At 34.1% G+C, this 27,706-nt stretch overlaps 1 protein-coding gene across 1 annotated transcript in view; it reads right to left on the minus strand.

Moving 5' to 3' along the window:
• The window catches only part of DPH6 (diphthamine biosynthesis 6), a 175,049-nt gene that overhangs the window by 58,474 nt on the left and 88,869 nt on the right, over positions 1 to 27,706 (minus strand). Inside the window, exons 4-5 of the mRNA XM_059371166.1 lie at positions 13,323 to 13,396; positions 8,745 to 8,863 (exon numbers count right to left, since the gene is read on the minus strand). Of these exons, the coding sequence (XP_059227149.1) occupies positions 8,745 to 8,863; positions 13,323 to 13,396 (193 nt within the window). The remainder of the gene's footprint in view (positions 1 to 8,744; positions 8,864 to 13,322; positions 13,397 to 27,706) is intronic.

Genomic DNA, 27,706 nt, shown 5'->3' on the forward strand with positions numbered 1-27,706 from the left:
GAGTACCAGAGCATGTAGTCCTGAAAATATTTATATTCATCTCTATTACAAGCTTATAAACTAGTGCATATCAGATCCAACACAACAAATATATTTCTGAAAAACTGCGGCAGGTCAGTTTGAATCAGAGGCCAATCCATTGTATCCCTGGGATCTAAGGATTCCTAATAGGACTGTTTCTGGTCTTTCTATGGGCTCAGCTCCTTAAAAATTTTTTATATTGACTAGGAAGGACTGAAAAGATGTTATCATTTTTTTAATATTGATATTTAAAGAATAAGTTAAAGAATGCTTTTGAAAAGATTAAGCTAATTCCTCCCAGGAAACAAAAAACATTAAGATATCCCATATTGAAAAAGTAGAAAATAAAGAAAAAAGCAGTAAGTCATGAAAAGCTGATGACAAAGTGGATAAAATTTTTAAAAATGAGAAATAACTTATTATATCATAAACTAGGCTATAAAACATCTCCTCAAAATTGCAAGTAACTGAAATACTTCCAAATGTATTATCTCAACAAAATGTGATTGAGCTAGAAATCAATTACATAAGAGACATACAAAACCCTCATATTTGGAAACTAAGTAATTTAAGAAATTAAGTAATGCATGTCTAAATAATTTGTGGGTTAGAGAATCAATTTCAATACAAAGCAGAAAATAAATTGAACTAACTGGTAATGGAAATACAACTACAAGCTGCAATTAAAGGAAAAATTAGAGCTTAAACATACCTACTAAAAAACAAGAGTGAAATTTAGTATATATGTATACATTAAGTAATTAGAAAGCATTTCATAACATATGCAAATATTGAATCATTATGTTATACACCTGAAATGAGTATTATGTTGCTTATGACAATTATATCTCAATTAACAAAAATTTAGAAATGAGGAACAGCAAATTAAATCCAAAAAGAGTACAAGGGAAGGAATAATAAAGATAGCAGAAATTAGTAAAATAGAAAACCAGTATGTCATATAGAAAACTACCAAAATTAAAAGACTAATAAAATTGATAGCTCCTATAAAACCGATATAGGCAAGGAAAAGAACAAATTACCAACTGGAATGAAAAAGATGACATCACTACTGATCCTACAGATGATAGCACAATGAGAAGACTATACCTACTATTTTCACAACTTAGAACAAATGGAAAAATTCTGGGAAAAACAAATTTATCAAACTGAAATAAGAAATGGAAAATCTAAATAGTCAATCTAACAAACTGGATTTCTAATAGAAAACTTCCCTAAAAGATAGCTCCGTGCCCAGATGGCTTAAGCAATAAGTACTTCAAAACACTGAAGAAAGCATTAATAACCAGTCTTACAGAAAAACTTTCAGATAATAAAAAAGAAGAAACAACTACAAAGCTTTATGAAACCAATGTATGCTTATTATCCACATCTGTCATTACTAGGAAAAGAATTCTAGGTCAATCCCTCTTAGGAACATATATGCAAAATTCCTTAACAGAGTAATAGCAAATTGAATACAGCAATACATATAAAAGACAATTCATCACAAAACATTACATGGCAATAAAAACAAATTAAATACTGATTCATGATGTAATATAGATGAATCTTGAAAACATTATTCCAAGTGAAAGAATCCAGTTACAAAAGACCACATATTATAGGATTCCATTCACATGAAATAGACAAATGCAAATGTATGAAGGTACAGAACATGCAAATCTATAAAGAGATGTGAGGGGAAGGTTGGGGAAAAATGGGAAATAATTGCTAAGTGCATACAAGTTTCTTTTTGTTGATTATGGTGATAATGGCATATCATGAGAATATACTAGAAAACACTGAATTGTACACTTTAAATGTGTGGATTACTGTTAAAAAATAGTGTACAGTATATAATAGATTTATGCTCAGGCCAAATAGATTTAGAACTCAAAATGGTAGGGGAAATTCAGAAAAACAAATGTAAAGAGTTCTTTTTAGCTATTCTCAATGATCATATTGGTGGTAGCAATAGCAGCACTGTTATTCTGAGATTGTTTCATATATTGCTAAATTTTTAATATCAATATTTATTAATATCCTGAATGCAAACATGAGTTCCCTGGAGCAGAACAGATTATTATTACTACTTACATATAGTAAGTAGATAATACCATTCTGGCTCTTCTCTGCCCCAGCTCTTATCTCAGGAGCAAGGTGATGAGAATGAGATGTAATCTTTCAAGAAATTGCTCTACAGAAGGTAAGGAATCCCCCCAAAATAAATTTGCATGTTTATTTAGGAAAAAGGAAACAATTGTTTCCCCTCCCCTTCTGAGTTTCTTTGAATATGTAAAGGAAAAGACTTGTGTCTTCATACCTTAGAATGTAAAAAAAAAACAAAAAACAAAAAACAAAACAAAACAAAAAACCCACAGGGAGGAATAAATTAGTGTCTTCAGTTTTATAACCTTGATGTCTCCAAGATCTTGGCCTCATTCTGGCATCCTTGAAATGCAAACATATACCTCCAGAGAAGTAAATACCTCTGCAGTTCTCACTCTTCAGTCATACATTATATTTCAATGCCTGTCTTTTAGCCTAGGTCCCAAGTTTCTGTTAAATTTGCTCAGAAAACCCTAACTGTGCAGACGTATTTAAAGAACAGAAGTAATGAAAAAGCACAGCAAATCAGGGAGAGGTCCAGGACCCCAAGAATAGCTTTCCAGGTCCTTCCCTGTTACAGTACTGTGGCCCAGATTAGCATGTGAGGTCAATTAGCATCATAGTAACATTCTCCATTTCTCACCCAACAAAAACAACTCCTCTCATGCACAGTCACATTCACAGAGACTGGGGTGTTGACCAAAGCATACCCTTCAATAAATTCTTAATTCCATCTGGTTTGAGAATATAACTATACCCCAAAAATCCCAGTACAGGCTTTAACAGTCATTGGATTCCAGATGTCATTATGCAAGATGCTCTCTTCAAAACAACACAGTGTCGTTCTGTTATCTGTCTGATCCCAACCCATGTACTGTGGGAAAGACAATCCCCTTTATATCTCTGGTACCCTAGGTCGTTAGAAAACAAGCAGAAAAGCCACACTGTCCAGTAATGTTCACCATAACCAAGACTAGCTGCAGTATTCCCACAGTTGGAATCCTTCGCTTGGCTTCTGATACTCCTGATCATTGATCTTTAAAAACATCAACTGCCATAATGATTAGAATATTAAATAGTCTTTCCTGGGCAAGGCCACGAGCCCTCTCCCTGCACTGACACGATGTTCCATTAAAGTAAAATACTCTTATTAGTCCAGTCATTTAAAGCTTTGTTGTCCCTCCAGGCCCAGGTCTAGATGCAGCCAGTCTCCTGGAAGAGAGCTCCCTCTAGTGTCTCTATTTGGACTAGCAAGTCCTCTTCATGACGATGAACTTCAGGATCATGATTTTGGTCTAATGCAGTACCCCAAATCCCTACAGAACATGTGGCACAGAGGGAAGAGCAATCAAGTTACAACATGGGTTATTACCATAGTATATTAGTAATATCTCTGAGGTTAGGAAAATGGTTTTCACACAAAAATAACTAATGAAGTCCAATGAGGTCATCAATTGGTATATTATACCAAATACAGCTCTACCTGGGTGTCATAGGTTTTCTATAAATGTATTTTATGTAACTTCACAAAGGATTTATCAGTAATATTGATTCACTGTATCTCCTCCAAATTTATCTCCTAATATTAATAATATTTATTTGTTATTAAATATTAATATTTATTAATAATAAATTCCACTTTCACTGATATATTTTGTATTCAAAGGACTAGACCAAGCTATGGCAGGCAGTAGAAATCTGTTTTCCATTATACCTAGGTAGATGTCTTAGCAACATACTGTTTTGATTTATGCCCACAAACAGAGCAAAAGCTCCACTGTTCAGAATCTCCCACTATATAATTCATCAGTAATTATCAAGTCAGCAGAAACATGACCAGAATGGTAACTATTGCCCTTAAACCAGTAACTGAGTGGTAACTGTAATAAACTACCCCTGCAATGAGTCATCAAGTGGCACTCTGTCATTTAGTTGCTGCAAATTATCCAGGTGGAATCTTTAGATACAGCTTGTACATCAGCAATTTCCCTTCTTTGCAAAAATAGGTCCGAGTTTCTCTTGACATTAGTTAAGTAGTCAGCATCAGATCTGAGAAGGATATCTAAAATTCTCTAGCTTGGAGGTCCTATTTCAACCTCACATGAGGTCATGTGAAGTCACATGATTTCACCCCTCCATGGAATTGTAATTCACTTATAGGCACCTTTCTATTTCCTATTATTCCCTCCATTTCCATTTATTACCTGTTTGACCCATATCCTTTCCCCTGTGATTGGTCTTTCTGGTTCAGTAGATGCATTATAAATCCAGAGGGCCAGTAAAAACAGCAGCCTTGTTAACGCATCTCCTTGGACTCATTCCCAGGCTGACACTATAGAATTCAACAGATAATCACAGACACATGCCCCTCCGTTTACAGACAGGCCTTAATTTGTCTACATGGATGAAGCTATGACACAACCTAAGAGTCTTTAAGAACATGCACTGTCAAACTTACGGTATTAATATTGTGTTTAGTGCACTGATAATACTTTCCTTTGGTACATAGTGCAGATCTGTGGGTGATGAAGTCTCTCAACTTTTGCACATCTGAAAGTGTCTTCATCTGATCTTCATTTTGAAATTTATTTTTACTGAGCATAAAATTCTTGGTAATTTTTATTGATTTTCCATCACTTTAAAGATGTCTTATCATTTCCAGTTTGCATAGTTTCTGAAGCAAAGTCCGCTGACATTTTTATCTTTGCTTTCTGCATAAAATCAATCTTTCTTTCTTTTTTTTTTTTTTAAGATTTTATTTATTTATTTCACAGAGATCACAAGCAGGCAGAGAGGCAGACAGAGAGAAGGGGGGGGAAGCAGGCTCCCTACTGAGCAGAGAGCCTGATTCGGGGCTTGATCCCAGGACCCTGAGATCATGACCTGAGCCGAGGGCAGAGGCTTTAACCCACTGAGCCACCCAGGCGCCCCTAAAATTAATCTTTCACACTGGCTGCCTTAGGATTCTTTCTTTACCACTGGTTTTCAGCAATTCAATTATGATGTGCTTTGTGATTTTCTTCACATTTCTTCTGTTTGGGGTGACTGAAATTTTGGATCTGTAAATTTACAGTTTTTCTCAAACTGGGAGAATCTTTTGGTCATTATTTCTTCAAAATATTCTCCTCATTCCCTCTCCTGAGGCTCTACCACTTGTTAGGCTGCCTGATACAGTCTAACAGTTTGCTAATGTTGTCTTAATTATTTTTAGTCCCTTCTTTTTCCCTCTATGCTTCATTTTTGACAGTTTTATTTATCTTCAGGTTTACTCATCTTTTCTCCAATATCTAATTGCCATGCACTGTTCATTTCAGATAATGCATTTTTGAAGTTATATTTAGGTCTTTTAATATTTTGTATTTTCCTTGTCATAATCATAATTTGACTTTTTTTGAGCATACTAAGCATATATAAGAGCTGTTTTAACTTCATTGTAAGCTAGTTCCAAATCTGATCTATTCTGGTTGATTTTCTCAGTATCAATCAAATGTTTTTGCTTCTTTGCATGCCTGGCAATTTAAATCCAAGGCATTGGAATTTTACATTACTATGTATTAGATTTTCATAGTATTCCTTTAAGTAGTTTAGGATTTTGTAGAATGACCATATGATCCAGTAATTGCACTACTGGGTATTTACCCAAAGAATATGAAAACACTCATTCGAAAAGATATATGTACCCCTTGCTTATTGCAGCATTGTTTACAATAATGAAATCATGGAAGGAGACCAAGTGTCCATCTGTAGATGAAGTGTGTGTGTGTGTGTGTGTGTGTGTGTGTGTGTGTGTTGTACTCAGCCAGAAGAAAGAAAGTTGCAACAACATGGATGGGCTTAGAGGGTATAATTGTAAGCAAAATACATCAGTCAGAGAAAGACAAGGACCTTATGATTTTTCATATAGAATTTAAGAAACAAAACAAATGAACAAAGGAAAAAAAAAGACTCCTAACTATAGAGGACAAACTGATGATTATCAGAGAGGAGAGGGTGAGGGTAGGGGATAGGACAAATAGGTGAAGGGGATTAAAAGTCCCCTCAATCACTGAACACAACATCAAAAACTAATAATATGCTATATGCACATATATGAACATAAAAAAAAGTACACTTATCTTGATGGGTACTAAGTAGAGAACAGTTGACTGACTATATTGTACACCTGAAACCACCATTGTATGCTATCTACTCTGGAATTTTAAAAAAACAGAAAAAATAGCTTAGGATTTTGATTTATTTATTAGATCAGGTTCATAGCAGCCTTTGGACTAAGACTCAAGACCACCAAGGCACTAACTGTTTGAGGACTCAATTAAGGTAAATCTAATTTTAATGACATGGACAACAATCCCTAAGACATACAGTTGAGTAAAAAAGTCAAGGTGTCAACCAATACAGAGTATGATACAGTTTATGTAATATTTATTTTAAAAAAATCCCATAAAACAATCATAGCATTTCTACTCATACACAATACATATAGCAAAAGAAAAATGTGATCTAGAAAGATGATCAGTTATTACTTCTGGTACATATCTCTGGGAAAGGGAGTAGCTGGAGAGAAATGAGAGAACAGAAACACATGGAAACTTTATCTAGAAAATTTTAAGATTATCTGGCAAGAATTTTCATGTAGTTTTCATGTAATTACTCATACAATTTTCATGTAGTATACAATTTAAAAAAGTATTTCTAAAAATCAGGATTGTTCTTAAATATAATGTATACAAGGTTCTTTAAATAATTCTAAAACCCAGAAACTTCTTAAAACAGAAGATTTAATGTGCAGATTTCATGAGTTCACTGATGCCTACAAGAGACCAAGGTAATGTGACACAATTATCAAAATACATTTTTATTCAGCCATGTAGAACTGACGCTTTTCTAAGACCACTCCTATAATCTAATGGGCCACAAAATTTTGCTGAATTCCTCTCCTGACAGAAAGGTCCTATTGTCCCACTTTTTGATTAAAAACCTTTCTGAAAATTTTAAATAGGCAAGGAAGAAAGCTTGGAAACCTATTTCACATCATTTATGTTTTCACATTCTTAGAAATAATGCCCCACTCAATAATAAACCATTCCTTAACAGTGTTCTCAAGAATGACTTTTACCATTTCACACCTTTAGGTAATCAATAGAAACTATGTACTATAAATGTTAAAATCAGATCTATACTTTTGTCATTGGAATGCTAAAGACAAATTAGCTCAGTTTTATACTTTATCTAAAAGTTTAGTACAGTTAAACACCATCTCTAACCCCTCCATAGAGAGACACACATATCCACATAGACAAATGAAAAAAAGAACCATACAGTATCAGTTGCACTATAATAAAGGTGTCACAGAGGTTATATCATACGGCTCTTTCTAATGAGGTAAGTTCTCTGGGTTCTAATCCATTCCATTCTCCACTCCATTCTAGTAAAAGTGACAGAATGTGTACTGTCCCATGAGGTGTCACATGAACTTCATTACAAAGTAGGCAATGTTAGGCAATCCAAAAGAGAGAGCAACAGACAAAGAGAAAGCAAGAGAACATAATCTGTATAGATTTATATAGAAACTCAGAGGACAAATATATCTATAGTGAGAACTTCAATCATAAGTGTTGCTGAGCAAACTTTTCTCAAAAATGAGAATACCCCACCTCGATCTTTCTCTTGTTAACAGCTGAGGAGATTAACTTCAGGTTCTCTATATAACACTTTCCACTACAGAGAATGTTTCACCTTCAACAAGGACAGAGTAGCTTCATGTTTACCAAGGAGAAATATTATGGGATCTTTCTTTTAATGTTGTTTAAAATGTGAATTTGTCTTTAAAATCTTCCACAGCTTGAGACCTTGCTATTTCAGAGATCAGCAATGTAAACTTGCAAATGAGGTACATGATTTAGGCTTTGAGAAACCTGAGGCTCCAGGGCATTTACTGTAATAGGTTCGTGAAATAAATGTATTGAGCTCAAACCCTACGGTTTCTTGAAAGTGAATATAATTATAAAAATTCAAAATAACAAATTAAGTGTGTTCGTATATAATATCCATATTTGAATCACATTACCACCTGCCTGTTGTATCCATGCTAACTGATCAAATGACATTCTCGCAAATATAATTTTCTTACCATCCCCTACAAAAACCCACTACTCTGCTTATTTCTGACACCACAAAGCCAATCATTCTATTTTAGCATATTCAAAATGTTTAAAAAATATGAAAAATATGACATGTTGTGTGTGCCAAATACAGATTTTAAGAAATTTCAAAAAAAGAAAAAAGAAAGAAAGAAACCAACCTTCTTATCCCATTTCCTATGAACCTGTGTTCTGAATCCTATAAAAAGAACTTTAATCAAAGGACCAAAATACAATAACAATTTTAGAGGCAGTTATACATTTAAAAAAGAAAATGATGAGGCTCACTTGTAATCACTTTAGTAAATGGTCAAAAGCGCATTTGAAACTTCCCCCTAGTCAATTTGTTCAGTTGTGACTCCACATTTTTACATTCTAAATTATTCTCCTTTTTCTGTTGTAACTGTTTATTAGTGAACACAGATTATCTGTGTGGTAACAGATAACTCCCTTTAACGTCTGGCTACTTACCCAAAGCTGCTACTTTAATGATGATTGCTTGAATGTTAGACGATATCATCTCTCGGAGCAAATCTTCCTGGTTTCTCTGCCAAAGGTAAGCTAAAGGCTGGAGATTAAGCCTTTTACACCTATAAAATAAAAAGAAAAAAATCAGATGATATCTTGATGTTCTATACTTGGATCCAGAGCAATTACTTTGATTCTAAACATAATGCTTCTCTCAAGGATTTTAGCATTTTAAAATGCTTTAAAAAACATGTTTTGCATAATGAAGTTTATATATACAACATAAACATATTTAATTTCCATAGGCTATGCATAAACAGATAAAAATGAAATCTCCAGGCAGATTAGAAATATTAATTTTAGTAAGACTCTAAGTTTAGAAATCTATGCTAAAAAGCTTCCAAATGCCGATGGATGATTATTCTTGTTCTTAGAACTTCCTTAGGTATCAAAATTGTGAAGCATATGTAAAACAGGCAAATCAACTTATCCTAATAAAACAATCATATATTGATTAAATTTACAATACCTATGGTTACATGAACTATTTTTCTCTACTAACCTTGACATTTTTTAAAAAGAATTTGACTTTGAATGAAAAATAATAATAAGGACAAAAAGTACAATATACTGAGCATTGTATTACATATTTTACATTATGGTACAATAGAGAGAATATATATGGTTTTGGAGTCAAGACAAATCTGGATTTGAAATCTCCTCTGGCACTCACTAGCTACAGGACTTTGACAGGTTAACTAAACTCTATGTCTTAGTTTCTTAGTTCATAAATAGGAACAAAAATATCTCCTTTCAAAGTTCTTGAGAAGATTAAGAAATTAGGAAGTAAAGCCATCCTTTACTCCTCTTTTTCTTTTCTTTCACATTTCTCACCCAATCTACCATAACACACAACATGATCATTCCTCACCAATACACTGCTAACACCCACGTCTGAGCCACCATTATCTTTGATGTCTGTATCCCTCTAACTTCTTTCCTTGCTTCTATCTTTGCCCGTTCAAAATCAGTTTTCAATGGAGCAGCCAGTATAATCCTTTTAAGACATAAAAATGAATCATGGGATTCCTCATCTCAAACTCTTCCCATCACTCCTTATAAAAGTCCTTGCAAGAGACCTACATGGATCTCACTCTGGTTAGCACATAGCTCCATCTCCTACTACTTTCCCTTCACTCCAACCCACCACCTCTGGCCTCCTCACTCTTGTCTAATACACTAGCCATGTTTCCTATCTTCTTCACTTGCTTTATGCCTTAGCTTAAATGTCACTTTCCCAAGAGGACTATAACTGATTAAAAGAAGTAAAAATAAAGAAAAGAGTACAATGCCTGGATAAAATAGATTTTCAATAAATGGCAGTTAAAGCCAAGTGACTTGCCCAGGTCAGAGTAAGTGGCTGAGATCAGATTTCAAATAAAAAAAAACATCGCTCTAAAACTCAGCATCTGTAAGTTTGCCCTGCTGGACTATCCAAGCCCACAAGAATCTTTCAGCAAACCCCAATACTTAATAAACATACCACATATTTGGTCATTTACTCATACATGGCCTTAAAAATATTACTCTTTGGGGCGCTTGGGTGTATCAGTGAGTTAAAGCTTCTGCATTTGGCTCAGGTCAGGATTCTGGGATGGAGCCTTGCATCAGCATGGGGCTCTCTGCTCAGCGGGGAGCCTGCTTCTCACGCCCCCCTTCCCCCCCACCTCTCTGCCTACTTGTGATCTCTGTCTGTCAAATAAATAAATAAAATATATTTTTTTAATTTTTTATTTCTTTTCAGCGTAACAGTATTCATTGTTTTTGCACCATACCCAGTGCTCCATGCAATCCGTGCCCTCTCTAATACCCACCACCTGGTTCCTCCAACCTCCCACCCCCCGCCCCTTCAAAACCCTCAGGTTGTTTTTCAGAGTCCATAGTCTCTCATGGTTCACCTCCTCTTCCAATTTCCCTCAATTCCCTTCTCCTCTCCTCTCCCCCCCAAAAAAAACATCATTCTTCTTTTTCCAGGTATCTATACCCTGACTTTCAAAGACACCAAAACCTTCCTACTGCAGACTGTTTTTACATACTTACCCTTTGTAAAATGTCCCAGAGTATCTAAATCAATGTTGAGGCAGATAATAAATACAAAAATAATAAAACTGAAAGTCCTCATGTAACAAAGGCATTATAATTTTAGCCGTCCTCCCACCAGCACTTAACACCTACCAATCAAAACGATCTCTCTACCTTTTTAGCTAAGATTTTTTAAATTGAAAAAACCTTATTCTCTTTCTATCTTTATTGTAAAATTCTTGGTTTTTGCTTTGATAGCCATAATCTTTTGACTATTTCCAGACTTAAGTCAAGCTTTTTTGCTTATTTAAATTCTTTAACAGTTCAAAGTATCATGGCTCAAATACACTTCCTCTGTAAGTCACTATTGCATTTGAGCTTGTGATATTTATTAAATATTTTATATCTTGAAAATACACTGATGCAATACAAACTACAAACTGAAGACAGGCTAATTCAAAACTGAGTCTATAAACCAAGGGATTCCCAGTAACAACGCTTCAGAATTTTCAAGGATAAAATTAGTGGAGATATGATTTACTCTATAAAATCTGAGTACTTTAATCATGTGTTAAAGTGCACCTGAGACTGTTTTAAGAAAAATCTTGCCTCTGTCTATGGGTATGTTCTGGACCCTTCTCCCATACAGATATAAGGCAGCTTCCTAATCAGAAGCACATTTTCATTTGGCTTTTAACTTTCATAAATAAATGTCAGCCCCATCTATAGTTTGGCTACCCATTAAACCATGTGGGCTTGAACTTATTAAAAAACACAGATTTGTAAACTAAATAATTCTCAGAGAATACGACCTAAAACTTGATGAAAATAGTATTTCTAACATATGGTTTAAGGGATATGCAATCCATCTCCATCTGTAGATCAGTCGTTCTCAAATGTAGGCGAGCAGAATGTAAGGAAATCTTTTTCAAACTACACATATGACCTCCCCCAACTTCCACCTCCACTCTCCCTTTTCCAGAGATACTGATATCCCCCAAATTTGAGAGCATCATATTCCTCTTCATTTAATTATACTTTGTCCTATACTTCTTTCTTTTATTTTTAAAAAATTGGATTTTTAAAAAAAGTTTTACTTTTATTTATTTATTTTTTAGTAATCTCTACACCCAACAAGGGTCACAAACTCATAACCCTGAGAGATCAAGAGAAGCATGTTCTTCTGATTCAGACAGCCAGACAGCCCTAAAAATTCTGGATTTTTGACTGCCTTAAATTCACTGCAGAATTAAGGGATAAAATAAATACAATTAAAAAAAAAGTTTTCAAGCCAATTAATATATGTTTTTTAATACATAAGTTTTTTATGTGATAGTCAATATGAATGTGTCTTTGTCAAGAATATAAAACTATTACATAAATACAAACTTTATCTGATTTCTATTTATCACTCTGAATGGCAAAATTACTTATTTCTAGGTCAAGCTGTACTGAAGATTAATACTGAAGTCCCTATTTTCCTTTTTGCTAATATAATCATATATAAAGTTTCTATTCAGTATTTTATTTACCCAAATAAACTAAAAATGAAAAATAAATTCAGATGATGTTTTATAAGCCAACATTAAATAACCAATATTATCATTATACTTTATGGTTTTTGAATAGATGAATAGAATTGATTATTTTGGTATCTGGAGATACAATGTTTTACCATTGCTACATCCTTTGAGAGGTGAGAAAGATGAAGAGAGCAATAATCTAAAAAGTCTTTGAAAGCTGAATGCTTTGTTATATAAGTATTTTAAGCACATGAATATTTCTGGCCAAGAGTTGAATTCTAAAGACCAAAGAAGGAAAGATTCCTTAATAAGCTTTTTTATTTTCCTCTTTAAAATACCACTGCATTCCTGGTGTGTCTGGATGATGTTTTAGGTTAAGCACCTGACTCTTCGTTTCAGCTGAGGTCTGATCTCAGAGTCCTCAGATTGAACCCTGCATCAGGCTCCATGCTCAGTGAGGAGCCCTCTTGGCTTTCTCTCTCCCTAGCCTCTCCCCTTTTCTCTTTCTCTAAAATAAATAAATACATTTTAACAAATTTAAAATTTAACAAATTTAACAAATTTAAAAATGCAATCATTTTACTAGCTGATTTTTATTAACAATGATTGATGAGTTAAAAGGGATTAAAAAGGCATACTGATTCAAATAAGGAAACTGAAACAATACTTTTGACTTTAAAAATCTTTGCCTTGATTTTTTATTATAAGTAATTTATTTTTCCTTACGGTAAGGGAGTTGGAGTTTTCTCCAAGTGTGATATTAGGATAGGAAAAAAAGTAAAAGTACAACTTTTGTTATTTAGATAACATAGGTAGTTATTATGTCCATGAAGCATGTAGAATATACATTTTACTTATTATTTGGATACAATTATATTTTTAATTTATTCCCATTCTTAAAATACATGTAATTTTAAAATATAGGACAAGTTTTTAAAAATAAAATAAAATATAGGAAAAATAATTGTTCTCTTACACATTTTCTACTCGAACACGCTGATAGTCAGAAAGTATAGCACCTACTGATATCCCCTCTACTTCTTCTTTTTCCTGAAAATAAAAGAAAAAAATATAGCTTTAAAAATAAATAAAGTGTGGCTATGCATCTTGCTCTGAAAATTATTAAAATACTGTGTATCATCTAGAAAACCATCTTGAAGCAGAATAATTTATGAAAATGCAATCCACATTCAGAAAAACTACATACATAGATTTAAGTCATACTCTCAGCTGTGGGAAAAATAATCATTCTTTTTACTTAAAATCCAAATAACTAGAGACTACTTTCTGTAGACTGGGCAGACTTAGATGGTACTTTCAAATGTTTTCTCACTTAACATATTTTTAAAGATTCAATGATGTTCAGTTGAAATTTTTGAGAAATTTCTATTTAAGGACAATATTTTCTCAGACTGAGTAACTTTAAAAGAAAAATAAGCAGTGGGTTAAGTACAAAAGGAGACACAATGATTTTTTATTTGTATCTCATGAAAGGTGATTAATAGGAGCATCCAGGAAGCAGAGATGGAAGAGTGATTACCTGAATAACAGTATAGCACAATGGATAAAAAAATTCCATGATGAGAAGGAAACAATGAATTATCATCAACAGAGTTACAACTGAGAACACCCAGCACTACATCCAGCAGAGTCTCATAGGAAAGAGAACTAGTCTACCCAGAGTGCTCATTAATGATGGAGATGTAAATTCAAATATGATCAAGTCTGCAATGATATAAAGCTAGGGCAGATAAAAAAATAAAGAAGAGGAGATCAATCAAGTACATATATGGATACAGAGAACTTGGAGATTTAGAAGGACAGGTCTAAGATGAGATTTAATGTAAGGAAGTATAAGATAGTATACTTAGGGAAGAATAATATACAATACAGGTATACACTAGGGAACTGTTATCTCGAAAACAGATAGGAAGAAAGTGACTAGGGGGTAATTACTAATAACAAACTGAACAGAAATTCTCTGAATAGGCATAAAAGAAAATCCATCCCAGTATATACAGTACAGAAGAAACTACTTGAGAGAGATGACTTCATTATTAATACCCTTTCCATACTTGGAAATCTACAAAGAAAAGCAATAGTGTCTCACATAAAAACATATGTAATACTTCAAGACATACTGAAATAATGGAGTGTGTCCTAATAGGATGTCATAATAAGTAAACAACTAAATGCACAACAGTAATCTCTCATATCTTTGGAGATAAAGCCAATTTAAAGTTTCCCCTCCAAAATGATAAAGAAAGATCTGCCCCAACATCCCCAAAATAAAATGATTCTATTAGATAAGGATGACAGGAAAAAAGCTATTTCCTTTACTTCCCTAGTTTAGCAAATCTGTGAGAGCATTTGCTTATAACCTTTCTCTTCACTTCCTAATCATTTTCTTTTCATAAAAGTCATTGTATTCATTAGAAAAGGTCAAGGCATAGTGTTCCTGAATAAATACACAGATCAGAGTAGTGAACAGTGTCTCAAAAGATAAAGATCAGTTATATTCCTAACCATATAGTTGTTTATAAGTTCTGCCATAAGAAAATGTCAAGTACTGAATATTGTATGTGTGTGTGTTTGTATGTATTTCTCTGTACATCAAGAAAATAAAGACCAGAGCCACTGGCAAGTTTTCTCTTTTAACTTCAAGTTAATGTTAAGGCAAGACATTGTTAAAATAAAATTGGCATTTATTATCCATTTAAAATGTACTATCATTCTATGATTCTCATTTAATGCTCACCACCCTAAATAATTATTATTTAATTCTTCATAGTCTACATTTTTCCTCTGGAATTATTTACTATTTCCATCTCTTTTATTTTCTATTTGGTAATACCTAACTAATTAGCTCTAGAATTATATATCAAACTGAATTTGGACTATTCTTCCAAACTAGGCCTAAATCCAAATTACCTTTTTTTAATGTAAGAATCTTTTTTTTATTAATTTTAAAAGATTCTAATTCCAGTATAGTTAACATACAGTGTAATATTAGTTTCAAGTGTACGATATAGTGATTTGACACTTCTATCCATCAGATCCATACTCATCAAGGTAAGTGCACTCTTAACCCTTTACATTCACTTATTTCATCTATCTCTTCCCTCAGCCACCTCTCCTTTATTAAAAGTCTGTTTGTTCCCTATAGTTAAGAGTCTGTTTGGGATTTGTCCTTTTTTATTTCTCTCTTTTGTTCATTTATTTTGTTTATTAAATTCTCCATGAGTGAAATCATGTGGCATTTGTCTTTCTCTGACTGGCTTATTTTACTCAGAATTATATCCTCTAAGTCCATTTATGTTGTTGTAAATGGCAAAATTTCATTCTTTTTTAACGACTGAATAATATTCCATCATATATATAATATTCCATTACATACACACAACTGTATCCAGTTGTATAAAGGTATAACGTTGTATAAAGGCTCTTCCCTTGATAAAAGATAAAGCTAAAGACTCAGTGTGGTTTTGCTGCTGCCAAATGTACAAAATAACTTAGAATAAATGATGAGATCAAATGTTATGAACCCACTATTCATATCTGCCTACTTTTGATCTGAAGGAAGTTAATAACAACAGTGCAAGGTAGGGCTGACATAGGATAGTCAAGTTCTCCATCTGGGAGATCATAATCTAAACATAGATCTAACGAATGACTTTTTCAACAACCGGATTACTACTACCCACTAAAAATTCACCCTAACACCTACTAGTTCTGTGAATTTGAACAAGTTAGATAATTTTCCTGTTTCAGTTTCCTTATTCACAGTGAGGATAATAACAGTTCCTATTTTCTAGGGTTACTATGAAGACTGAGTAAAATAATCCAGATAAATAACACTGTCTAGCACCTAGTAAGCACCCAGTATTTTCTTCTGTCATTATCATAATTTTCATCATTATTACTACTACTTATGTAACTACTTCTGTTACTACTACTACTACTACTACTACTACTACTACTACTACTGAATACTGCCACCACCACCACCACTACTATTACTACTATGGGACAAAGGCCTAACTTGACAGACAAAACCCTTTCATTTCTGGGCATTAACTTCATGCTCATTATCACTTGAGGAGATTTTTTATAACTTGAACTGGTAAACTAAGTAAAGAAGATAACCCTAACCATTGAGGTGGGCATCATCCAATCCATAGAAGGCCTGAATAGAACTAAAAGGTAGAGGAAGAATGAATCTACTCTCTGCTTGAGCTTTCTCCACTTTCTCCAGACATTGGTACTTCTGGTTCTTGGGCCTTAGAACTTGCACTGAAATTTATACCATTGGCTGCCCTGGTTCTTAGGCCTTTGGGTTTGGACTAAAACTGTACCACCAGCATTCTGGGGTCCCCAGCTTGCAAATGGCACATCATAGATCTTCGTAGCCTCCATACTCAGATGATAATCTCTCATAATCAATCTCTTTCTGTACATCTTTATATATCCTCAGTTCCCTCTTTCTCTAGAGAACGATGACTAATATATAACCCTTAACACTCAACCCTACAGTCCAGTTACAATAAACTTTTCCAACATAGTGAGTTCTGAATCAACTAAGGCTAAGTAAGACTTTAGTTGAATCCTTAATCATTTAGAACATACTACTAACTTCAAAGAAAGGCAAAATAGACCTTTAAAAGGTAAAGATATAACAGAGTCAATCTACTCCATAAAAAATATAAAGCTAGTAAGCTCAGGCCTTGATCTATGACCTATACCTCCTGGGAGAAAAAAGTTAAAAAATTAACAATAATAGCAAAATAACAGCAGTGGAAGTGTCAACTAAGAAACAGAGAAAATGATTAGTAGAATCAAAGATAAACGGAGGCTGCATGAAGACAGCCATATAAATCACTTGGTGCCATAATGGAAATAAAGATGAATGTGTTAGAAAAAATAACTAACACAGAATCTGGGCTCCAAAAATCTGGTCACATTCAGACCACCTTCCTATGATACAATTCTATGACCACTGAGCAACGTTTAGATTCTAAATTAGGTTGCCTCGTTATTTTCAAACCCAGAAACATTATGCTAATCAATCAAAACAAGCACTCTCATCCTTTTAACACAAATGCTTACATTATAAATGAATGAACTGATGTTCCAGTTTACACAATCTTTAACAGCTTTGATTTGTATTAATGTATACTAGAGAGAACGATAACTTCTTGGTACATCATCAAAACCAAGTCTCTAGCCTGGAGAACTATACCACAGTGCTCACCAAATATTGCCAAGCTTAACCAGTCATGTAACCTCCAACAATAATGCTAATTGTCATTGTTCTTTAGTTATTCACTTAAGCAACAAAAGAAGGGGCTTGACATATAAGGGATGGTCAACAGTATGGAGTAGCTGCAGTGGAAAGCATGCATTAAGAAACAGAAGGAAAAAAAGGCTAGAAAAATTTGGGGTGAGACCAGACTGTTCAGAAATGTGGCCTGCATTCTGAAGGCAATGAAGGGCCCTTCGCTGTACACATTTTTAAAAGCAACTTTACTGAGGCACAATTTACACACAATAAACTGTATCCACTTAAAGTGCACAATTCATTGTTTTAACAAATGTATATTCCAGTGAAACCACCACCACAATCAAAGTACAAATCATTTTGATTATACCCAAATGATACCTTGAGCCTCTTTATAGCCCAACCCTCCCTTCATTCCTGGCTTCAGGCAACTACTAATCTGCTTTGTATCATTACGCATTAGTTTGCATTTTCTCAAATGTTACACATATAGTAATGATAAAATATATAGATACAATATATATCCTTTTGTTTCTAACTTCTTTCACTCAGTATGATTTTGAGATTGATCCACATGTATCCACAGCTCATTCCTTTGTATTCCATTTTAATCCATTGTATGGATATACCACAATTGTTTATCCATTCTTTTATTGATGGTTATTTAGTTTGCTTCTCATTTGTTGCTTCTTGTGAATAAAGCTGCTATGAATTTTCCTACATGTCTCTGTGTGAATATATATTTTCATTTCTTTCGGATCATGCTAAGGATGTTAAGAAGTAAGATAGAATCATATTTACAAGTGGAAAGACAGACTGGTGACAGTGTTAAGGGTAAAATGGAGAGTAGAGAAAGAGGAGGTTAGTCTGAAGGAATTGATGGATGCAGATAAGAAGCTAAATTCCCAAAACAATTTAAAGACAATATCAATAAAACTTGGGAACCACCAGCACAGAGAACAGGAACACACATAGAGGGTGGGACCAAGTGACTATTAGCTAGGAACTACATGTCTTAAAACAAAACGATGAGTTTATTTTACTTTGTATATATTTTTCCAGTCTGTTTGCTAAGTATCCAAAGTAGAAAAGAACTATTAGACATAATAAATACTCTGGTGCCCAAGACATATAGAAAAAGATGTGGGTGTTATCAACATACAAGAGAACTTAAAGCTGCAGGAGCAAACAAGAACCCCAAAGCAGCAGGACATGAGTGAGAAGAGGGTTCAGTGTAAGAATGTGAGGGTACAGTAAAATGTAAGGACGAGACTTCAGTGAAGACCCTGGAAAAGAGTGGTCATGATAATAAGAGTAATATAAGAATAAATAAGGACCGAGTAATCGGTGCATGCACAAATACTATTCTGATGAAAAGGAAAGATATTACCAAGTGCCTAGTATATACCAAAATTTGTGCTCAGCAATTTGTATATCTTGTCTTGGTTATTCTTTATAGCAATCCAAAATACTATTAAACAGATTTTACATGTGAAAAAAAAAAAAAAAAAAGATCATTCCATTCAATTAGACACAGCTGGTCAACAGAATAAGCAGCCCTTACATTGAGGCCTGTCTGCCAACCACACCTGTGCTCTTGCTTATACACAGTGTCACATGTTGTGGAAAGTTCAACAGAACCACTGTAATTTCCAATTAATAAGTTAGTTATGACCACCGTGGGGAAAGCTGCAGTCATGTTTGATGAGAGCAAGAATGAAATATTTGACATGTACCAGTGCCAAATTCTTAAAAAAAAAAAAAAAATTGGATACTCAGTAAAATAAATGATGAATCAAACAATGAATATCTATTGCTAAATTCAACACAATTCATAGAATTTTTAGAGTGAACACATTAAATTATATTCTTGTCATCGGGATGAACAAAGGCAGATAAGATAAAAATAAAAAAATAATAATGTCAGTAATAAGTTAGAGACAAAGACTGGGACCCTCAATAGCTGGGCATTTTGCTGAGCCACAGGAGCTCTCAGACACAAGTGGCCACCACTCAGCATAGAACATCAACACGATCAGTGATAGATGTATTTAGTGCAACTGAGCATACAAATAGTGAAGTCAGCAATGAGCATCACTGAGTACTAGAAACAGCAGTACTTAATACCATTAAACATTTATACAGTTACTGCTTTCAACAATGCTTTAAGGAGACTATCATCATCTTCTTTGTCTTGTAAATAAAAACCGCTAAAAGATATTTATAAAGTCAGCTTTGAGCGATTAGTTAAGCACACATCACAGGGCCATTTGTTGCCTAGAGCACCCTTTCCCCCAGTCTTTGTCAATGTGAAACACAAACAAGACTGCTGAGAAGCGAGTCCAGGCAGCTATCTGAACAATTCGGCCAGTCGTAACAATGGAGGGAACATCTGCAGAAGCACACAGATACTCACAAACAGGTACAAAGACAGTTTCATTATAACCAGCAGGTGGTACTACGATATAAGAAAGAACACAGGTATGGTTGGCAGATAGGCCTCAACAAAAACAAATTAGCAACATGGAAGATACACCAAAGATTAAAATTTCTATCACTCTTAAGTAGTCAGCAAACTGTTCTATATCATTTTTTATGTAGAGAATCCTCCCCACCAACTTTCACTGTCAATTTTATCATATACCAATTCCTATACACATTTAAATCTTCTGTGTACATTCTGTTCTGTTCTACTGATCTGACTACATCTCGGTCAGCACCACATTGTTTTAATTATAGCACCCACAGAGTACATCTGAATACCTGTTAGTGCATGTCTAATCCTTGTCTTTTTAAGTTGGGAGATATTAGTGAATCTCTTGGACTTTTCTGCAATTATATTTTACAAATCTGCACTGGGCTCTTAAGGCCGAGAATTGTGGCTTGACCTTCAGCATTTCTTTACTTTTGAAACAAACTGTTTTGTGTTTTTAGTTAAGATTACCATCCAGAATACATAGGTGATTTTTCCCCTGCTCTTGGGAAGTTATTCTAAACATTTAGAAAAGAACATAAAAGCCTGAAAGATCTAAGGACCATCAACTCTATCAACCTATTGGTATCTGTACCTGTAGATTCTGCCTCCACCTATGAAAATGGTCTCCTAAGCCCTAAGTGCTTCTAAGCATTACTTTGCAGGAGATTCTACTCCATCTAGTTAGCTTAGGGACTAACTTTGTTTTGTTTTGTTTTCCCCCACAACATCAATTTTTACTCCTGGTTCATGTTTATCATTATATAATATGCTGTGATAGCTACCAAAAACTCCTCTTCCAGGTATCATTATTCCTATTAAAGTAACACTCCTCAAAAGAGTTTATACGTTTTTCTCCACTTCCTCATCATCCATTCTCTTTTAAACTACTCCAGGCAACCTTGAGTTCGCATCAGTGTATTAAAACCTCTCTTATCATGTCAGTCAGTGACCACTAGATTTGCCAAATTCAATGGTCCCTTCTCTGCCATTACCTTTACTTGAATTCTTCTTCCTATTTTAATGGCTATTTCTTATTCTCCCTTAATAGTGCCTTGCCCTCTTCATTATCTCTAAAAATTAAAGTGCCCAGAGTTCAGTCCTTGGCTCTCTTCCCTTCTCTAGCTATATTCATTCCACAGTAATTTCATTTGGCTAGATGGTTCTAAATATAATCTGTAAATTAATAATTCCTACCTCTCTGAGATCCAGAATCCAAATATCTGCTCTAATGCCCATCTGAGGGTCTACTAAGTTTCTCAAATGTGAACACTTCAAAACAAACTCTCGGTTCAGAAACGTATACCCATTGTTGCCAGAAGTCCTTCCATATGGCTCCTCATCTTAGGAAATGACATTGCATGTACATTATTGTTCAGGCCAAAAATCTTCAGAGTTGTTCATGATTTCTCTTTCCCTTATGAACTACATCAATTAAGCCATAGTTCTATTAGCTCCATCTTCCAAAAACGTTCAAACTCCAAGCCTTCTCATCTCCTCCACCATTACCACTAGTCCTAATCACCATCAATTTCAATTGGACTATTGCAATAGATATCTAACTGGCTTTCGTTAAGTCCACACTTCCTCACTACAGTTTATATCCACAAAACAGTGATCATTCAAAATATAAGCCAGAACATGCTCCCTCATTAAAAATCCTCTAATGGCTTCCCATACTACTTAAGAGTAATATACAAGCTCCTTGTGAACAATATACAAGGTTCCAAATGACCTGGAACATCACTATTTCTCTGACATCACCACCTACTACTATCCTCTCAGGTCATTCCAAGGATTCACACTACGCTTACTGTCACTCAAACATTTAAGCTTGTTAATATCTCAGAATCTCCTTCCCTATGCCGATGACACACTTCCTATAGATATTTACATTATTTCTTCCTTTACTGTTTTAGGGTCTTGCTCAAATATCTCAAACATGCCTTCCTTCTCGGACTTCTTTCTAAAATAGTCCTACTATCTTCTCACTGTCCTCTCCTACCTCTGTCACTATTTCCTTGCTCTGGCTTTCTTTTCTTCATAACATTACCTGAAATTATATCATATATTTACTAATTTAATTTTTTTAAATGTATGTCTTCAGTTATATGAGGGCAGGTACTTAGTCCTGTTTCCCTATAGCCTCAGCTCTAGAAAAGTACCTGGGATGACAGAGTAGTCAATAAATATTTGTAAATGAATGAAGTTGATTAAATAAAACTACAGTACTTCTACACTTCAACAATTATCCAAAACAAAACTAAGGTAACAAAGAAAAATAAAAATACTATTTTGTAACATATATGACAAAGGGTTAATGTCTTTCTTTTTCAAACTATTAAGGAACAGGTTAATACCCAACAGTAAAAATGAGAAAAGATATTACTAGGTATTTCTTTTTTTAGCCTGAATCTATTTTATTTATTTATTTTTTTACCAACATATAATATATTATTTGCCCCAGGGATACAGGTCTGTGAATCATCAGTCTTACACAATTCACAGCACTCGTCATAGCACACACCCTCCCTGATGTCCATAACCCAGCTATCCTATCCCTCTCTCCCACCTCCCAGCAACCCTCAGTTTGCTTCCTGAGATTGAGTCTCCTACACTTTGTCTCCCTCCCCAGTCCCATCTTTTTTCATTTTTTCCCTCCCTATCACCCAGGACTGCCCCCCAAACTCTCAAATTCCTCATATCAGAGAGATTGTATGATAATTGTCTTTGTTAGATTGACTTATTTTGCTTAGCATAATACCCTCTCTAGTTTCATCCATGTTGTTGCAAATGGCAAGATTTTTTTTTTGAAAAATAAAAAAATAGTATTCCATTGTATATCTATATCACATCTTCTTTATCCATTCGTCTGTTAATGGACATCTGGGCTCTTTTCATAGTTTAGCTATTGTGGACATTGCTGCTATGAACATTCAAGTGCATGTGCCCCTTTGTATCACTACATTTGTATCTTTAGGGTAAAAACCCAGTATTACTAGGTATTTTAAAGAAAATAAACACAAATAACTAATTTCAACCTTCAGAAAAACAAAGAAAATACAAGCTGGAATTACTTTTTGTCAAACAAATATATGTGTGTAAGGGTGTAATTTGATTAAAATTTGATTAACACTCAAAGATGATTAGGATATGGAGAGCTGCATAAATTCATACACCGCAGATGAAGCTGTTAGTAGTGCATCCTTTCTGAAAACCAATTTTGCAGTATGTATCAAGAAGCCTTATTGTGTGTATTCTCTTAGACCCAGCAATTTCATATTTTACTACTAGAAATTTAGTCTATAAAAATAACTGTAACTTTGCACAAAAGTTTATTTATAAAGATATTCATCTGATTTACATTCTTCATGTTATTGGAACAGAAATCTGAAAATCCTAAAAATCTCAAGTAATAGAAGGATGGCTGAATAAACCATGATACATTTAGAAGAGTGAAAACAGAGCAGTCATTAAAAACATATTTTCAAAGGTTATGCAAATAAGGAACTATTTATAAGATTCAGTGAAAAGAATTTCCCCAAGTTGCGTATTAAAATATATGGATTTAAAAAAGAAATAGCCATAGGCATCGAAAGAAGAAAAGAAATAGACAAAATTATAATAGTGCTTATTTCTAAACAGTATTCCATGTTTCTATTTTATTTATAACTTTATAACTTCTCAAATATTTTTATACCAGGTGTATTACCTTTTCAATCAGGGGAAATATTAAAAATACATCTATGCATACGTGTATTCATTCTTTGTCCTATGTGTGGGTACACTGGTAGGCAAATTACTCGTGTATTTATTAAACAGCAATAAATAAAACCCTACTGTGTGACCAATCCTATATCAGGAAGGGGAAAATACATCTGAAAACAGCACAGTTGCTGACCTTAAGAAATTAAAATCACATGAGGGATGCACGAGAATGGACATTTTAAATAAAATAAGTGACAGAAGTTTATACAAAGTATAATAAACTACAAAAGAAGGAATTCTTTCCTAAGAGAAATGACATTAGGAAGTAATTAGAAAATTATATCCTAAGTATGATAATTACAAGTTTATAAGGAGGGTCTCAAGGTAGAAATTCAGACCCAATTAGATTTGTTCACTCAATATTCACTTGTCCCCATATGAAGAAGTTGGTTCACAAAGACAACAAGATAAATTGAAAACAACCTGTCCATTTTTTTTTTTAACGAATGAAAACTAGACCTACTTATTCTAAAGATAAGATATGCAGCTTGCATTTATCAGGGAAATTATTTTCTTTGAAAAATGCCTGTTACCAGTAGTATTCTGTTAATGAGTTCCTGCCTGTTGAGAAAAAAATGATCTGCTGAATTTAAAGTGTTTTTCATCTGAAAAGCATTCTAACATTTTTAATATGAACCATTCATTAAAGAAGCACACTTGCATTAGAGCTCTGAGTGTTGATATTTGGACTTCTGGCAACATGACATTATTAAATAAGAAACATTTGTGAATGCTGATGACGTTTTAGGGCCTGGATAACTAAACAAGAAATTTATATGGCCAGTAAAGCACTAGATGCTTTTCCTTAAACTTCCAATTCTTCACTTGAGTAGATTACCAAGTCCAGATTTAAAAAAAAAAAAAAAATAGAAAAATGAGAGAAATGAATACTATTTTATATGAAAAAATTCTGAAAGTAACACTGAGAATTTTCAAATGGTAATGACTTCAAATGATATATATATATTGCAACTAAAAGTTCTCTTTGACTTGTTAAAAGGCTTTGTTTTTCTTAGCATCATCAATATAAGACATTTCTGAAATGGAAAATGATCACCATCTGGAGTTCTTCCATTAAACAGTGAGCTCATGACTGAGTATCAGGTCACTAATTTGTAGGATTATTGTCTCTCTTTGTGAGCTTTCTCAATTAAATAGGGAAAAAGTTGTTAAGGCTGAAAATCAAATGACAAAGAAACTGTGGAAAATCATAATCATTTGTCATTTATTTCTTTTTAAAGCTAGCACATTATTTTACTTTTGAGCCTCCACAGTATGACACTCATAGTTTTGAATAAATTAGCTCTTTGCTACATAGTGAGACCCAACCTCAATGCAGAAACTGAGACTGTGCTATTCAGCCTAGACCAAATTCAACCTAAATATGAAGCTGAACAAAAGTCTAGAACTATAGTTGCTTTTCCAATTGAGTTTCCCAAGAATATTCTTGCTAAAATGATAAGGTGACTTCGATGAAACTTTTTAACAATAACAAAATAAATAAACAAAGGATTAATTTGTTAATCCTTGTTGGGAGAATAAAGCAATAATCATAAAGTATTCAATTCTAAGCAAATCAGTTTGGTGTAAAGTATCTAAGCTGTTTAGAATGTGCACCGGGTGGTTATACATAACTAATGAATCACTGAACACTGCATCAAAAACTAAAGATGTATAATACCTATTCTTCTGAAACTGTTCCAAAAAATAGAAATGGAAGGAAAACTTCCAAACTCATTTTATGAGGCCAGCATTACCTTGATCCCAAAACCAGACAAAGAACCCAATATAAAAGAGAATTCATATCAATATCCTTGATGAACACAGATGCGAAAATTCTCCCCCAAATACTAGCCAATAGGATCCAACAGTACATTAAAAGGATTATTCACCACGATCAAGTGGGATTTATTCCAGTGCTGCAAGATTGGTTCAACATCCAAAAATCAATCAACATGATACAATACATTAATAAAAGGAACAAGAACCATATGATACTCTGAATAGATGCTGAAAAAGCATTTGACAAAGTACAGCATCCTTTCTTGATCAAAACTCTTCACAGCATAGGGATAGAGGGTACATACCTCAATATCATCTAAGCTATCTATGAAAAACCCACAGCAAATATCATCCTCAATGGGGGAAAACTGAGAGCTCTTCCACTAAGGTCAGGAACACGGCAGGGATGTCTATTATCACCACTGCTATTCAACAGAGTACTAGAAGTCCTAGCCTCAGCAATCAGACAACAAAAAGAAATTAAAGGCATCCATATCAGCAAAGAAGGAGTCAAACTATCACTCTTCGCAGATAATATGATACTTTACATGGAAAACCCAAAAGACTCCACTCCAAATCTACTAGAACTTGTACAGGAATTCAGTAAAGTGTCAGGATAAAAATCAATGCACAGAAATCAGTTGCATTTCTATATATCAACAACAAGAGAGAAGAAAGAGAAATTAAGGAGTCAATCCCATTTACAATTGCACCCAAAACCATAAGATACCTAGGAATAAACCTAACCAATGAGGCAAAGAATCTGTATTCAGAAAACGATAAAGTACTCATGAAAGAAATTGAGGAAGACACAAAGAAATGGAAAAATGTTCCATGCTCATGGATTCGAAGAACAAATATTGTGAAAATGTCTATGCTACCTAAAGCAATCTACACATTTAATGCAGTCCCTCCAAAATACCATCCATTTTTTTCAAAGAAATGGAACAAATAATCCTAAAATTTATATGGAACCAGAAAAGACCTCGAATAGCCACTGGAATGTTGAAAAAGAAAGCCAAATTGGTGGCATCACAATTCCAGACTTCAAGTTCTATTACAAAGCTGGCATCATCAAGACAGTATGATACTGGCACAAAAACAGACACATAGATCAATGGAACAGAATAGAGAGCCCAGAAATAGACCCTCAACTCTATGGTCAACTAATCTTCGACAAAGCAGGAAAGAATGTCCAATGGAAAAAAGACAGTCTCTTCAACAAAAGGGGTTGGAAAAACTGGACAGTCACATGCAGAAAAATGAAACTGGACCATTTCCTTACATCACACATGAAAATAGACTCAAAATGGATGAAAGACCTCAATGTGAGAAAGGAATCCATCAAAATCCTTGAGAAGAACACAGGCAGCAACCTCTTCGACCTCAGCCACAGCAACTTCTTCCTAGAAACATCACCAAAGGCAAGGGAAGCAAGGGCAAAAATGAACTATTGGGACTTCATCAAGATCAAAAGCTTTTGCACAGCAAAGGAAATAGTCAACAAAACCAAAAGACAACTGACAGAATTGGAGAAGGTATTTTCAAACAACATATCAGATAAAAGGCCAGTATCCAAAATCTATAAAGAACTTCTCAAAATAATCAAATCAAGAAATGGGAAGAGGACATGAACAGACATTTGTACAAAGTAGACATCCAGATGGCCAACAGACACATGAAAAGGTGCTCCACATCACTCAGCATCAGAGAAATACAAATCAAAACCACAGTGAGATACCACCTCACACCAGTCAGAATGGCTAAAATTAACAAGTCATGAAATGGCAGATGCTGGCGAGGATGCAGAGAAAGGGGAACCCTCCTACACTGTTGATGGGAATGCAAGCTGGTGCAACCACTCTGGAAAACAGCATGGAGGTTCCTCAAAGTTGAAAAACAGAGCTACCCTATGACCCAGCAATTGCACTACTGGGTATTTACCTAAAGATAAAAATTAGTGGTCTGAAGGGGCACGTGCACCCGAATGTTTATAGCAGCAATGTCCACAATAGCCAAACTATGGAAAGAACATAGATGTCCATCAACAGATGAATGG

Source organism: Mustela nigripes, chromosome 13 (assembly GCF_022355385.1).
Source record: "Mustela nigripes isolate SB6536 chromosome 13, MUSNIG.SB6536, whole genome shotgun sequence".
In the NCBI taxonomy this organism is placed as follows: Eukaryota; Metazoa; Chordata; class Mammalia; order Carnivora; family Mustelidae; genus Mustela; species Mustela nigripes.